This window comes from Lontra canadensis, unplaced genomic scaffold (assembly GCF_010015895.1).
Source record: "Lontra canadensis isolate GAN:19392208 unplaced genomic scaffold, GSC_riverotter_1.0 scaffold106, whole genome shotgun sequence".
NCBI classification, from domain to species: Eukaryota; Metazoa; Chordata; class Mammalia; order Carnivora; family Mustelidae; genus Lontra; species Lontra canadensis.
This window is the reverse complement of record NW_022631100.1, coordinates 1752526-1765071: the sequence shown is the minus strand read 5'-3', so window position 1 is coordinate 1765071 and position 12546 is coordinate 1752526. Positions and strand designations below refer to the sequence as shown.

Below are 12546 nucleotides of genomic sequence, written 5' to 3'. Positions count from 1 at the left end.
CCGCTCTCCGCCCCATTGTGCGGCTCTTCTCTGGTCCCCAGTCTGCGTACCAGGAAACTTCGCTGCTGGTGGGGAACCCAGGTACTGCCGGGGGCTCTCCCTCCAGCACAGTGGCCCCGTGTGGGTCAGGCCCGAGACAAAGCAGACACTCCTGAAGAAGCTGTTACAGAGGAGAAAGTGAACTTGCTAGAAATGGCTTAGCATTTTTAATACAACATGTCAAACGAGTATGACATTTTTGGTAAATTGAATGAATTGATCATTTCATAGTACTGATGAACAACCCTAAAATATCTAAAAGCTGGCAGAAAAGAAAATGACTATTTAAAAATAGTTCGATTGAATCATGTTGTACACCTGGATATTATTATGTTATATAAATATGTATCAGTTATGCCTGAATGAGTGAAAAAATTTAGAAATATGTCAGGAAAATTTCATATGAAACACTGACATTTTTATTCATAAGTAAACTATCACTTCTAGGTTTTGACAAATGGAATGTTTCTTAGAATGTTGGAGATTTAAAAAAACTTCTTAGTAATTTGTGACACTAAGATGAAATAATTATGAAGATAAAAAATGTTTAGAAAAGACTTTGGAGTGACAGGATGTTACATCTAGAAACCAGTAAAACGTCTAAGCTGTCCTTTGATGGACAAACCCAAAGAAAGCAGGAGGAAATACTAAAAATAAAAGGAGATGTTAAATAAAAAAGAAATGGAAATTGACAACACAAAAGCTGTTTCATTGAATGGCAAAATTGGCAGAATCAAATGAAAAATTAAAAATAAACAGTATTAGGATTGAAAAAGGTTATTATAGTAAAGAAATCAATTACAATATTATGAACAGCTTTAGCCAAGAAATGGATCATCTTGTAGAAAAACATAATTTACCAGGGTTGGCAGAGAAATAGAAGACAGACCAACCATCATAAAATCTATCAGTAGTTAATAGGCTACCCCCAAAATCTAAAAACAAGGAGGGAGGGAATCCAGAGCTTCACAAACAAAATCTAAAAACCTTTAAGGTATTAACCTGTTTTATACAAACTGTTCTAAACAATAGTATTTTATGAGACTAGTATAATGTTGATATCTGCAACATAGAACAGTTTGAGAGAGGAAGATTATAGGCTAGCCTCAGTTATGAGCATTGACATAGATGTAAAAATCTTCCATAAGATATTAGCAGACCAAATGCAACAATGTATATGGAAAAATTATCACCTCTTGACCAAATAAGGCATGTCTTCATCTTGGTAATGTAAGGCTAGTTTAACATTGGATAATTTTTTAATGTAATTTGCCAGGAGAAAACCTACAAAAAAAGATTAAGAAAAAACATTTGATGAAATCCATACATAATAATTTCCAGCACCTTTGGCATAAAAATGAATTTTCTTTTTCTTTTTTAATATTTTATTTGACAGAGATCACAAGTAGGCAGAGAGGCAGGCAGAGAGAGAGGGAAGCAGGCTCCCTGCTGAGTAGAGAGCCCAATGTGGGACTTGATCCCAGGACTTGAGATCATGACCTGAGTATAAGGCAGAGGCTTAACCCACTGAGCCACCCAGGCGGCCCTAAAAATGTATTTTCTTAAGCTAATAATGACTCATAGTGTAAACATACATCCAACATCTTACAGGATAGTATCATGTTGGAGGGGATTACCATGAGACTCAGGAATTACTTGGGGATTTCAGCTTTATTCATTTGCATTTAGCAGTGCAGAGGGGGAGGTAACCTAGTGATAAGAAGAGGAAGGAATCCAAGCGGTACGAATTGGAAAGGAGAAAACAGAGCCGACCTTATTCCCCGGTGATACAGTTGTCTACATAAAAAATCCCAGGAGCATCTGCAGATGAGATAGGAGAACTAATAACATTGTCAAGTATGGTTGCTGGATAGAAGATCAGTTTATAAAGATCAGTAGCGCTTTTGTGTAAGTAGCAATAAACAATCTGAAAATACAGCTGACCCTTGAACAACATGGGGGTTGAGTTCACCACCTCCCATTCAGCTGAAAATCCCTGTGTAACCTTGCACTCCCCCAGAGCTTAACTGCTGATAGCCTGCAGTTCACCGGAAGCCTTGCCAATAACATAGTCAGTGGACACATGTTCTATATGTTATATGTGTTATGCATTGTATTCTTACAATAAAGTAAGCTGGAGAAAAGAAAATACCATTAAGAAAATCATAAGGAAGAGAACGTACATTTACAGCACTGGATTGTTTAAAAAAAAGTCCATGTGTAAGTGGACCCATGCAGTTTAAACCCGTGTTGTGTGGGGGTCAGCTATGTAATTTTATAAAGAAAAGATACTGCTAAATAACAAAAATGATAATGTACTTATTAAGAATAAATCTACTGAAGAATTGGCTTGCTTTCTTTCTTCTTTCTAGGGGTGGGAGGGCCAGGGGGAGAGAGAGAGAATCTGACAGGGGGTTTGAACCCACAACCCTGAGATGACCTGAGCTGTGAGGTCAAGATCAAGAGTCAGACATGCTTGGGGTGCCTGGGTGGCTCAGTTGGTTAAGCGTCTGCCTTCAGCTCAGGTCATGATCCCAGGGTCCTGGGATCGAGCCCTGCATTGGGCTCCCTGCTCAGCAGGAAGCCTGCTTCCCCCCTCCCCCCCCCCCCCCGCTTGTGTTCTCTCTCTCACTGTGTCTCTTTCTGTCAAATAAATAAATGAAATCTTTAAAAAAAAAAAAAAAGTCAGATGCTTAACCAGCTGAGCCACCCAGGTGCTCCTAATTGGTTTCCTTTAATTCCAGATCATCTTGTTATCCTTTTTTTTTTTTAAACATTTATTTATTTTGGGGGGGCGGGCAGAAAAAAAGGGACAGGCTCTCTGCTGAGATCATGACATGAGCCCAAACCAAGAGTCGCTGTGCTACCCAGGCACTGCCACCTTGTTACATTTTTTAATGGTTATTTGTTTTAAATGGAAACATCTTTTTATACTTTGTTAAATAATACCTAAATTTTCTGTAGTGAGAGCCATTAAAAAAAAAATCCCCCATTTATTCTTAAAATCGAATAGACACATAATACATTCATACATATTAAAATATGCTTAACACTTACTAAGCAGATACTATGTTCTAAGCACTGTGCTTAGGTTTGAAAGCAAGCTGCAGTAAAGAATGGGTTGTTTCAGTTATGGTACATGTAATTTGCAGCACAGTGAAGCATATAGACAGGAATGGTCATTTCGTTGAGAAGATGCGAAGGGAGGGTCATGAGCAACTTCATAGACGGGATGGGATACTGAGCCAAGAAGACAAGGAAGGGTAGATGCCCAGTGCATGGTTTGCTCTACTAAGATGTGGCTAGAAGTGGGGGAACATGTGGAAGATGGAGCATTAGCATTCATCTAGACTCAGACTCCCTGGGTGGGGGTATTGAGGGTGACCTCCCTAGTGGACCTGGAGCAAGCAGTTAGTCTTACATGAATACATCTGCTTTCCCTTTTACTACTTCTTTTTTTTTTTTGAAGGGCACTTGCCTGGCTCAGTAAAGTCTGCAACTCTTGATCTCAGCTTTGTGAGTTCAAGCCCCATGGTGGGCGTGGAGCCTACTTAATAAAATGTAAAAAATAACCAAAAAATTAAGTTTCTTGAGATTATGTACGCTACTGTCTATCCTTGAAAGTTAGAAAGGAATGAAGTAATTGAATCATGTTCAGTCTCTCCCAGTGGAGGAAGGGAACTAGTCATGTGCACAGTAGGATTTAAGTAGCATGTTCCTCCTCTTTTGTAACATTCTGTTGCTGAACAATTGAATAAGTGAACGTCGCTCTCTTTGCCCATCTTCTCAGACTATTTGCTTAGCAAGGGGATAGATCCACCTTAAAATGGGGCTTCTAGGGTGCCCAGGGGCTCAGTTGTTAATTGTCAGCCTTCAGCTCAGCTTGTGACCACGGGGTCCTGGGATCAAGCCCCTTAGCGAGGAGCCTGCTTTCCCTCTCTCCCCCACCCCCGCTTGTGTTCCTGCTCTCACTGTCTCTCTCTTGCTGTCAGATAAATAGTAATAAAAAAATTTTTTTTTTTTAAATGGGGCTTACGATTTTCTGATAATGATTTGTGGCCCCCGCCCCGGTACATACAAACATCACATGACAGAGGCCATCCTGTTTTAAATTGTAAAATAGAGTGGGAGATTGACCATTGTACCCGCGTCGGAGTGTAGAGTTTGGCGTGATGTTCACTCCTGTTGGCGTGCAGCCGTCAGCATTGTTTGTCTTCCTTCTGCGCTGAAACCGAACCTGTGAAACAGGCTCAGTTTGCCTTTCCTTAGTCCCTGGCAACCTTCAATCTACCTTTTTTCTCTTTTTTTAGTGAATTTGATTACTATAGGTATTTCAAATAAGTGGAGTCAGAAAATATTTGTCAGCTTGTGTTTGGCGTAATGTCTTTAGGCTGTCACCGTATTTAAAAATAACTTCCAGTTTGGGTATTGGTGGATGACGTAATACAGACAGAGCTTCTCTCTGAGAACCAGCACTATCGGACGGAATGATCCTAAGAAGAAAGTATTTGGAGAGCCTGCGTGACAGAAGAATTACGGGTCCGTGACCTGAAAGGAGAGAACCAGAGAAGTGCGCCCAGCTTTGGGCCTCTGTTTACCTAGAGGCGCGTCTCAGTTTTGAAAGAGGGACTGAGTGGAGCGTTCGGCTGACTTCTGGGACTAGCAGAACAAGCACTGGGAGTTAGAGCCTGCTCATGGCAGAGGACTTTCTTGCTAATCCCCGGGCCATGATTTGGGACCCTGAAGCCCCATCCCCTGGGAAGAGGTTTGCCTCCGAATGAGGCTGGTCTTTATGGGAACTGATACCCAGCCTCTAATCACGTCATTCACTTTGGGATTGACTTGATTTCAGATTGCTAGTTTCCCTAGCTGCTTGCCGGAAGCAAATGTGACTCTTCCTGGAAAAACAGAGCATCACTGTAGGCTTCACGATTTCCATATAGTTGTCCACACACAGCGTCTGGCGTGAGGAGGCGAGGCAAGTGGTAACAGAACAGACAGACCCACCAGGAATCCAGAATTGACTTTAGAGTAACTGTGCCCAGTATATTCTAGGAAGTGTCACGAGGGTGAGAATTTTAGCAGAGAATAGAAACTTGACAAAAGAACCGCATGGAAATTTCAGAATTGAAAGCTCGGTGCTGTTAACAGTTCAGTGGTGGGTTTTCCAGCCAACTAAAGAGAAGCAGTAAAGGGAATATAGGTCAGAAGAAAATATTCAGGGGCACCTGGGTGGCATGCTTGGCTCAGCTTGTGATCTGGAGGTTGTGAGCTGGAGCCCTGCATCAGGCTCTGTGCTGCAGGAGCCACCTGCTTAGGATTCGCTCTCTCCCTTTGCCCCCCACCCAAGAAAGAGGAAGAACATATTCAGACTGAAACTAAGAAATTCTGAGAGAGGAAAAATATGGACGCATAAAAAAACATAGGGAAACAAAAACTAACCCCAGAAGGTACATGCACCCAGATGTTTATTGCAGTAGTATTTACAGTAGCCAAAATGTGGAAGTAACAACCCAAGTGTTTGCTGACAGATGAGTGGATAAAGAAGATGTGGTGTGTGTACACAGTAGAGTATTACTCAGCCATAAGAGGAATATGAAACCCTGCCATTGGCAACAACACGGATGGATCTGGAGGTTATAACACTAAACAAAATAAAAGACAAATACTGTATATTTTCACTTACATGTGGAATCTATAAAACAAACCAAACAGAAATAGACTCATAAATCCAGAGAATAAATGGGGCATTGCTTAGGGAGGAGGGATTGGTGGGTGGTGGTGAAAGAGGTGAAGGGGGATTAAGAGAAAAAAGAGACATAGTGGGGGCGCCTGGGTGGCTTAGTTGGTTAGGCGACTGCTTTTGGCTCAGGTCGTGATCCTGGAGTCCTGGGATCAAGTCCTGCATCAGGCTCCCTGCCCGGCAGGGAGTCTGCTTCTCCCTCTGACCCTCCCCCATCTCATGTGTGCTTGTGCTCTCTCTCTCTCTCTCAAATAAATAAAATCTTTTAAAAAAGAGAGAGAGACATAGTGGACATAGTAAAAAGTATAATATATATGTAATTAGAGGCCCAGGGGAGAGGAGAGAATAGGGCAGAAGAAAAACTGAGGAGGTAATGAAAAAGAATTTTCAGAAATTAATAATAGAACATCCGCTTAGAAATGCTGTAAACCTGAAGTGAGATAGATACAGAGAAAACCATGTATAAACCCATCATACAAAATGATCATAAACTAAGTGCAGTGTGAGACCCGCGAGCGGCCAGTGGAGACGAAACAGCTTGAAGATACTGCCGCAGACAGCTGACTTCTCAGTAGAAGCATCAAAAACAAAGAAGGCAGTGGGTTTGAAAGAAAACAAGTGACCTATGTAATAAAAATCCTCTTCAAAAATGAAGGTGAATTAAAGACATTCTTTGACAAAAGGAGAGAATTTATCACGAGATCTGCATTGAAAGAAACTGAAATTCTGCAGTGTTGCAGAAACGATCAGAAATGGTCCCAACAGAAGCGTGGAAAGGGCAAAAGGAATAAAAAGTAGCAGCAGGTGTAAATATGGGCAAATCCCAGTGGTCATCTGTTTTATAAAAGTAACAGTGAGGTGCTGATGCTTGTCAGACTCTCTAAGGCAGTGAAAGCTTGTATAACTAGCAAGCTAGTAGAAGGGTATAATAAGAAATAGTAACACTCTAAAAGAAGGTGGGATGGATTTAGACCCAAATTCATGTGTAATTTACATGAAACTAATAAATGGACTGAACCCTCCAGTGAAAAGCAGAGAGAGGCAGATTGTGTAATCATGCAGAATTGATAGTCTGCATATAAAACTGTAGCTGCACACAGAGAATTGAGGCTAGCCACGGCAACAGCGAGGAACAATAGAGTGAGGATGACATACTCCAGTGGCAGCCAATGCTCAGGATAGAGCGACGTATTAAGACACTGATGCTAGCTCAAAGTTAGGCATATTGACCAGCAGAACAAAAACAGCCATCTAGACGCTTGATTTATGAAATGAGGAAGCCTGCAGCACAGTTAATAGATAGTGCTGGATTGATTGGATGGCCATATAGAAATGAAAAGGAAACTTGAGCCTTATTTCACACCAGAGGCTAAACTTTCCAGGTGGATTGGAGATGTAACTATGAAAGTAAAACAGTAAAGCTCCTAAAATAATGTGGGATAATATTTTCATGGTCTTGGAATTGAGAAGCACTTTTTAAACAAGTTAGAAAAAACATTAATCATGAAAGGAAAAGATTGCTACTTTGGACTTGAATAAAAGTTATGAACTTGGCATTCATCAGAAGACACTATTCAGGGAGTAACAAGACAGGCTGCACCCTGGGGGAAGCTTTTTGCAGCCTGGATTATCCAGGGTGGGGTCCCATCTAGAATGTATAAAGGACTCTTCAGATCAATAGAGAAAAAGATGGACAGCTCAGTAGAAAAATGGCAAGAGATGTAGTTTAAGCAGGTGTTCATAGAAGAGGGTAATCCATGTGGCTGTTAGAACACGAATCAGTACTATATCTTGTTAGTAATCAGGGATATGCAGATTGGAAGCAGGATGGTGTGGTATTCATACCTACCAGAAGTGCTCAGATAGAGACGGACCGTTCAGTTGTAATGTTGTGTGTGTGTTCACACAAGCTGTTGTACGCCGCCGTGGGAGCAGAGATTGATAGAACGGATCTGCAGGGCTGCTGGGAGCTGTCTGCTGAAGCTGAGCATGAGTTTGGCCATGACAGCGCCACTCCTGGGTATACGCCCAGCAGAAGGGGTGCCCATGGGTAGCAGAAGACATTTAGTAGGATGTTCATAACATCACTCATTTAATAGCCCCAAACTGCAAGTAATGCAAATGTTCATGAATGGGAGGATGGGGAAATAAGCGTGGTTGATAAGATGGAACACCGCAGAGAGTGATAAAGAAGAAACCAGAGATGGGGCGCCTCTGTGGCTCCGTTGGTGAAGCGCCTGCCTTTGGCTCACATCATCATCCCGGGGTCCTGGGATTGAGCCCCGCATCGGGCTCCCTCCTCAGTAGAGAATCTGCTTCTCCCTCTCCCTCTGCCTGCCTCTCTCCCTGCTTGTGCTGTCTCTCTCTATTAAATAAATAAAATCTTCAAAGGAAAAAAAAAAGAATAAATTGGAGCCGCATGCGACAGATAGCTGACTCCCGTAAACAGTCGTGAGGGACAGAGAGCAGGCATGTGACATATGTACCGCGTAGCTCTCCTTAAATAACTGCAGAAGCCTGCAAGACTGATCCTGTGAGCCTCGGACTGTGGCTAGTACCTTTGGGGAGGTGGACTTCTTACAAAGGCAGTTTCTGGTGTTAACATGCCTTTTTCTTGATCAGGGTCCTGGCTGCTTCACTGCTTATTTTTCACATGCTTTCTGAATGTATAATACTTAAATGAGCTTGTTAAAATGTATTTAATGAGGGTGTCGATTTTTTTTATTTTTTATTTTTTTCTTCTGCCGACTTACTATTTTAAGGCAGACCTTTGTAACGTCAGACAGCTTACCTTCTATCAGACTGTGATTTCTGTGGACTGATGTTACCTGAGAGAATGGTTTTTAACCTTTTTTTTTTTGCCACGGCCCACAAGGACCAGGTTTGAGTAAGAACACTCAGTCAGGGTCTGTTGATTCTGCTGAATATCAGGTTGACTCTGTGGGGCATCCGTATCTTTCAGGTGGTGATAAATTGTGCCATCCCTAAGGGGTTGAAGTACAATCAGGCTACGCAGACCTTCCACCAGTGGCGAGATGCTCGACAGGTGTACGGCCTCAACTTTGGCAGCAAGGAGGATGCCAATGTCTTCGCAAGTGCCATGATGCACGCCTTAGAGGTGTTGAATTCCCAGGAAACAGGTACGGTGTCCGGGTTTCCTTGTTTTCTCCAAGTGCCGTGTATATGTGTGTGTAAAATGTATTTGAAGTAATTCCCGAATTTCTGTTGTTCTCTACAGAAATGTAATTTTTGGCTTGTTGATGGTAAGCATATGGCCTAGAGGGATGATCTCATGATATTGGGTAGTCAGTCAATTTTTAACTCGCCTTCGAAGGTAGTTCTGCTCCTCTAGAACCTCAGCTTTTGTTGCGTGATGTGAGGCTCAGAGAACATGCAGTGGAGATAAATTATGTGTGTTTATCATCTCGCCCTTGTACGAAGAAACGCATGTTTTCTGAAACACGTTTTTTAAGTCACTGCTGAGCCTGTGAACTTCAAGTAGGACTGGATTTCCTTTCGTCCTCGTTCGTGAGAACTTGATTCTGAAAGTTGTTTAAAGATTTTAGGAGCGCCCTCAGGTGGTGCGAGCCTTGAATTGCCTCTCCTCTGACATGGCGTGGTGGTTAAAAAAAGAGAAGCAGAAACGATTCACTGTTTGAAAACGCAGGATTTAAATCTGTGTATGTATCAGAGATGAATTGTGTTTTAGTTTTAGTTCACAAAATTGAAAACGAATACGCCAGTGTGTGGTGAACTCTTTAGGGAGAGAGATTTTATATTCTAAAAATAAGTTCTATGTAAAATAATGTAAATGTGATCTCTCTTGCTTTTGTTGTGTGCTTAGTAGTGATGTTGAATATACAAATGTGCCTTAAGCAAAATGTATTTATATATTTTAAGAGGAGAGACAGATTCATTTTTGATACCTTGTTAAGGTGTAGAGTTTCAAAACCTGTTATTGATATGTTAAATTTTATTTATACCGTGTCTTATTCTACGAAGGGTTGAAACATCTAGCCTATGGCTTAGTCTATTTCAGATATGAATTACAGAGTAAGAAGACATATGGGAATCTTGCCCAAACCACCTTTTTATGCCTGTAGATGGTTTATACGAGCTCTTTTGAGGAAATGAAGATTTCTGTAAAGAATTGGTACATAGCTCTTATATCTTCTCTGTCTTGAGAAGCCTCAGGAGTTCCTGGTTCATCTGTAAGTGCAGAGCCTAGAGAAGCCCTGGGGTGTGCATGTCTCAGGTGTAGATTGTCTGAGTGCCCCTGTGCCCGTCTCTTGTCTGCCTTCTGCTCCAGGGGTAGAATGTCCCCTTGTTGTGGTCTCACTGTAGCAGAGAGACTAGAATTGTGGCTCCGTATTCTACAGGGAGGCCAGCTGCACACCAAATGATGAAAGGCCCAAAGTGTAGAGGGTGTATATATGACACTGACGTTTGGCTTCCCCATGTGTGAAACAAACTAGCATTTTTATTTCTGAACCTTCAAAAGAGTGTCCCTGGATGTTAGGAACTAAATGTTACTAAAGTGGTTAAAATGATTGTTTTTCATTTTGTCATCGGTTTGTTTTTACCCAATGGAAAGGATTGTTTTTATCCTGTGTAGTCTTGCAGTTTGCTTTCAGAATGCAAATGCTCTTGTTTTTCCTTCGGAGCTCCATCTTTTGGAATCAGTGAGTCTTAGTGTGGAGAAACGCTGTTACATTCTCTTGTAGTTTCCGCATTCTAGAAAGTTTGGCAAGTGGGGAAATCGCCCATCATCTCACTAGCCATGAGCATTTGGTAAGGCAGAAAAATGTAACAGATTCTTCTTAGATGATCTTGACATTTGTTCTCTTCCGTGTCACAGCCTAGGCCTGTCTTGTGCAGGCCGAGGGGAGGGGGATAGTGGTGGAACAGGTGGGCCTGGCTTAACCGGCTCCCTGCAGAGAGGATTTGGTTTCCTCAGAGAAAACAAAGCCTGGGAGAGGGTTTAGTTAGAAAATGACTTCTCATAAATTACTGTAGTATACTGATTTCTGATCTTTGATGGCATTAACTGACTTGGAAGTGGAGGCGCAGGAGGAGGCCGGCGCTGAGAGTCAGAAGGCTAGAGTCTTCTCTGTAGCTCTGCAGAGTAGGATACGTGTGTCTCCTGTCCCCAGGGTTATTTAGTGGGCCCGTCCCATCCACCTAAACAAACGTACCCAGTAATGTCACCTCTCATCTTGAGCGTGCCTTCCCCTTCCATAGCTGTTTGCTTCGGGCTCACAGCCAGCTCCTTACTGAAATCATCTTTTGTCTTCCTGCCAAAACCACGTTGGAAAAGCTTAACGTGTGTGTCCCCTCCCTAAGCAAACAATATACCCAGTGACCCTCTGATCAGAAGCAGCAGAAACAAACATTCCTAAAGTTGAAGTGACTGCAGACATCAGTCTTTCCTGCTGCTTAATGATTTGCCACATTGTAAAACCATTTTTCAATATTGAATAGTTCTGTTCATTTTGGTTTTTTTTTTTGTTTTTTTTTTAGCTGCTAATAGCAGTATTATCCATGAATGTTGGTTTATCCTTCTGAGTGATTTTTAGGTTTTTAAAGTGACGCGCACCTTTGTTCAGACAGAATCTTCTTGAGAACCTCAGCACCTTCACATGCAAAACCGTGGCGCCACTCTGACTGTTGGGGGCTCAGAGCCCAAGCCGCCCAGGCAGCACGCGGCTCTCCAGAGCAGGGGCTGAAGGTACTAGCCCGTCTCTTTTGCCAAAACCCATAATCACTTGGTTCTCCTTTTACCTCTCCCTTGTCCCTGAGTTCTCTAAACCCTCAAACATTTTTTAAATGAAGAAAAAAACTACTTTCTTTGGGGCTATTCATACTGACCTTCATAAGGTGCTCTGTGTGTGTGTGATATTTCCATCTCTTTTATGAAAAGGAGGGTGGCAGGAGTGTTTTCCTTTATTTTGTTTTTAACTTGGTGTGCAATTATCTAATATACTGGAAAGTACAGGAGGTGCTAAATACAGCTAGTTATATTTGGAATTTAAAACCACAAATCACATGTTCTAACGTTTTTGAAAAAGAGTTGAATTAGCCTTCCTTCTTCTGTACCAAATGCTACAGTGTATTTCTCCCCTTTCTCTAATGAGAGACTCGATTTTTAAACGCTTACATTCGGATGGCATTATCCAGACCAATATTTTTTATTTCTGTGTTGTTTGTCAAGTATATTTATAACAGTTTTGCAGATAAATAGTTGTGGATTATATAAAATGTAAAGTTAGTCTTGTGATGATTAGTGGAGGTAAATTTGCACAATTTTTTTTGAGAAAGGTTGAGGGTATTTGAAAATAGGAAATAATTTAAAAAATTCACTTTTTAAAAAGGAAAATTGTAAGCATAGCCAGTAAGTGTATTCGACTTTTGTTCTTCTTGACCAAGATTAAGCATACTTTTGTAGAGGGAAAACCTTAAAATATTTTACCATTAGCTAAGACTGCTTTTGCTAGATTTATTTTATAGCTGTAAGATATATTTTATAGCTTGAAGAAGAGAATACAATGCGATTCTCATGTTTAAATTTTTCTTCAGATTTAAAAAATATTTTTATATAGAGAGTCCATTAATTACTCTTACTGGAAATTTGGTCTGATATACCTTCAGTATGAGCATTTATATGAATTTTATCTCCGCATTTTTCAATCTTTTGGAGATATGTTTTAGAATTAATTGGATTTTAGAAATCTCAAAAAGTTCCTAGAAATATCTTAATAGTGACA

At 41.2% G+C, this 12546-nt stretch overlaps 1 protein-coding gene across 11 annotated transcripts in view; it reads left to right on the top strand.

Annotated features, from left to right (window-relative positions):
- ENAH (ENAH actin regulator) overlaps window positions 1–12546 on the top strand; it is a 129775-nt gene that overhangs the window by 62552 nt on the left and 54677 nt on the right. For all 11 annotated transcript variants that reach the window (XM_032838835.1, XM_032838842.1, XM_032838844.1 and 8 more), the window contains exon 3: window positions 8745–8922. In XM_032838835.1, the coding sequence (XP_032694726.1) occupies window positions 8745–8922 (178 nt within the window). The remainder of the gene's footprint in view (window positions 1–8744; window positions 8923–12546) is intronic.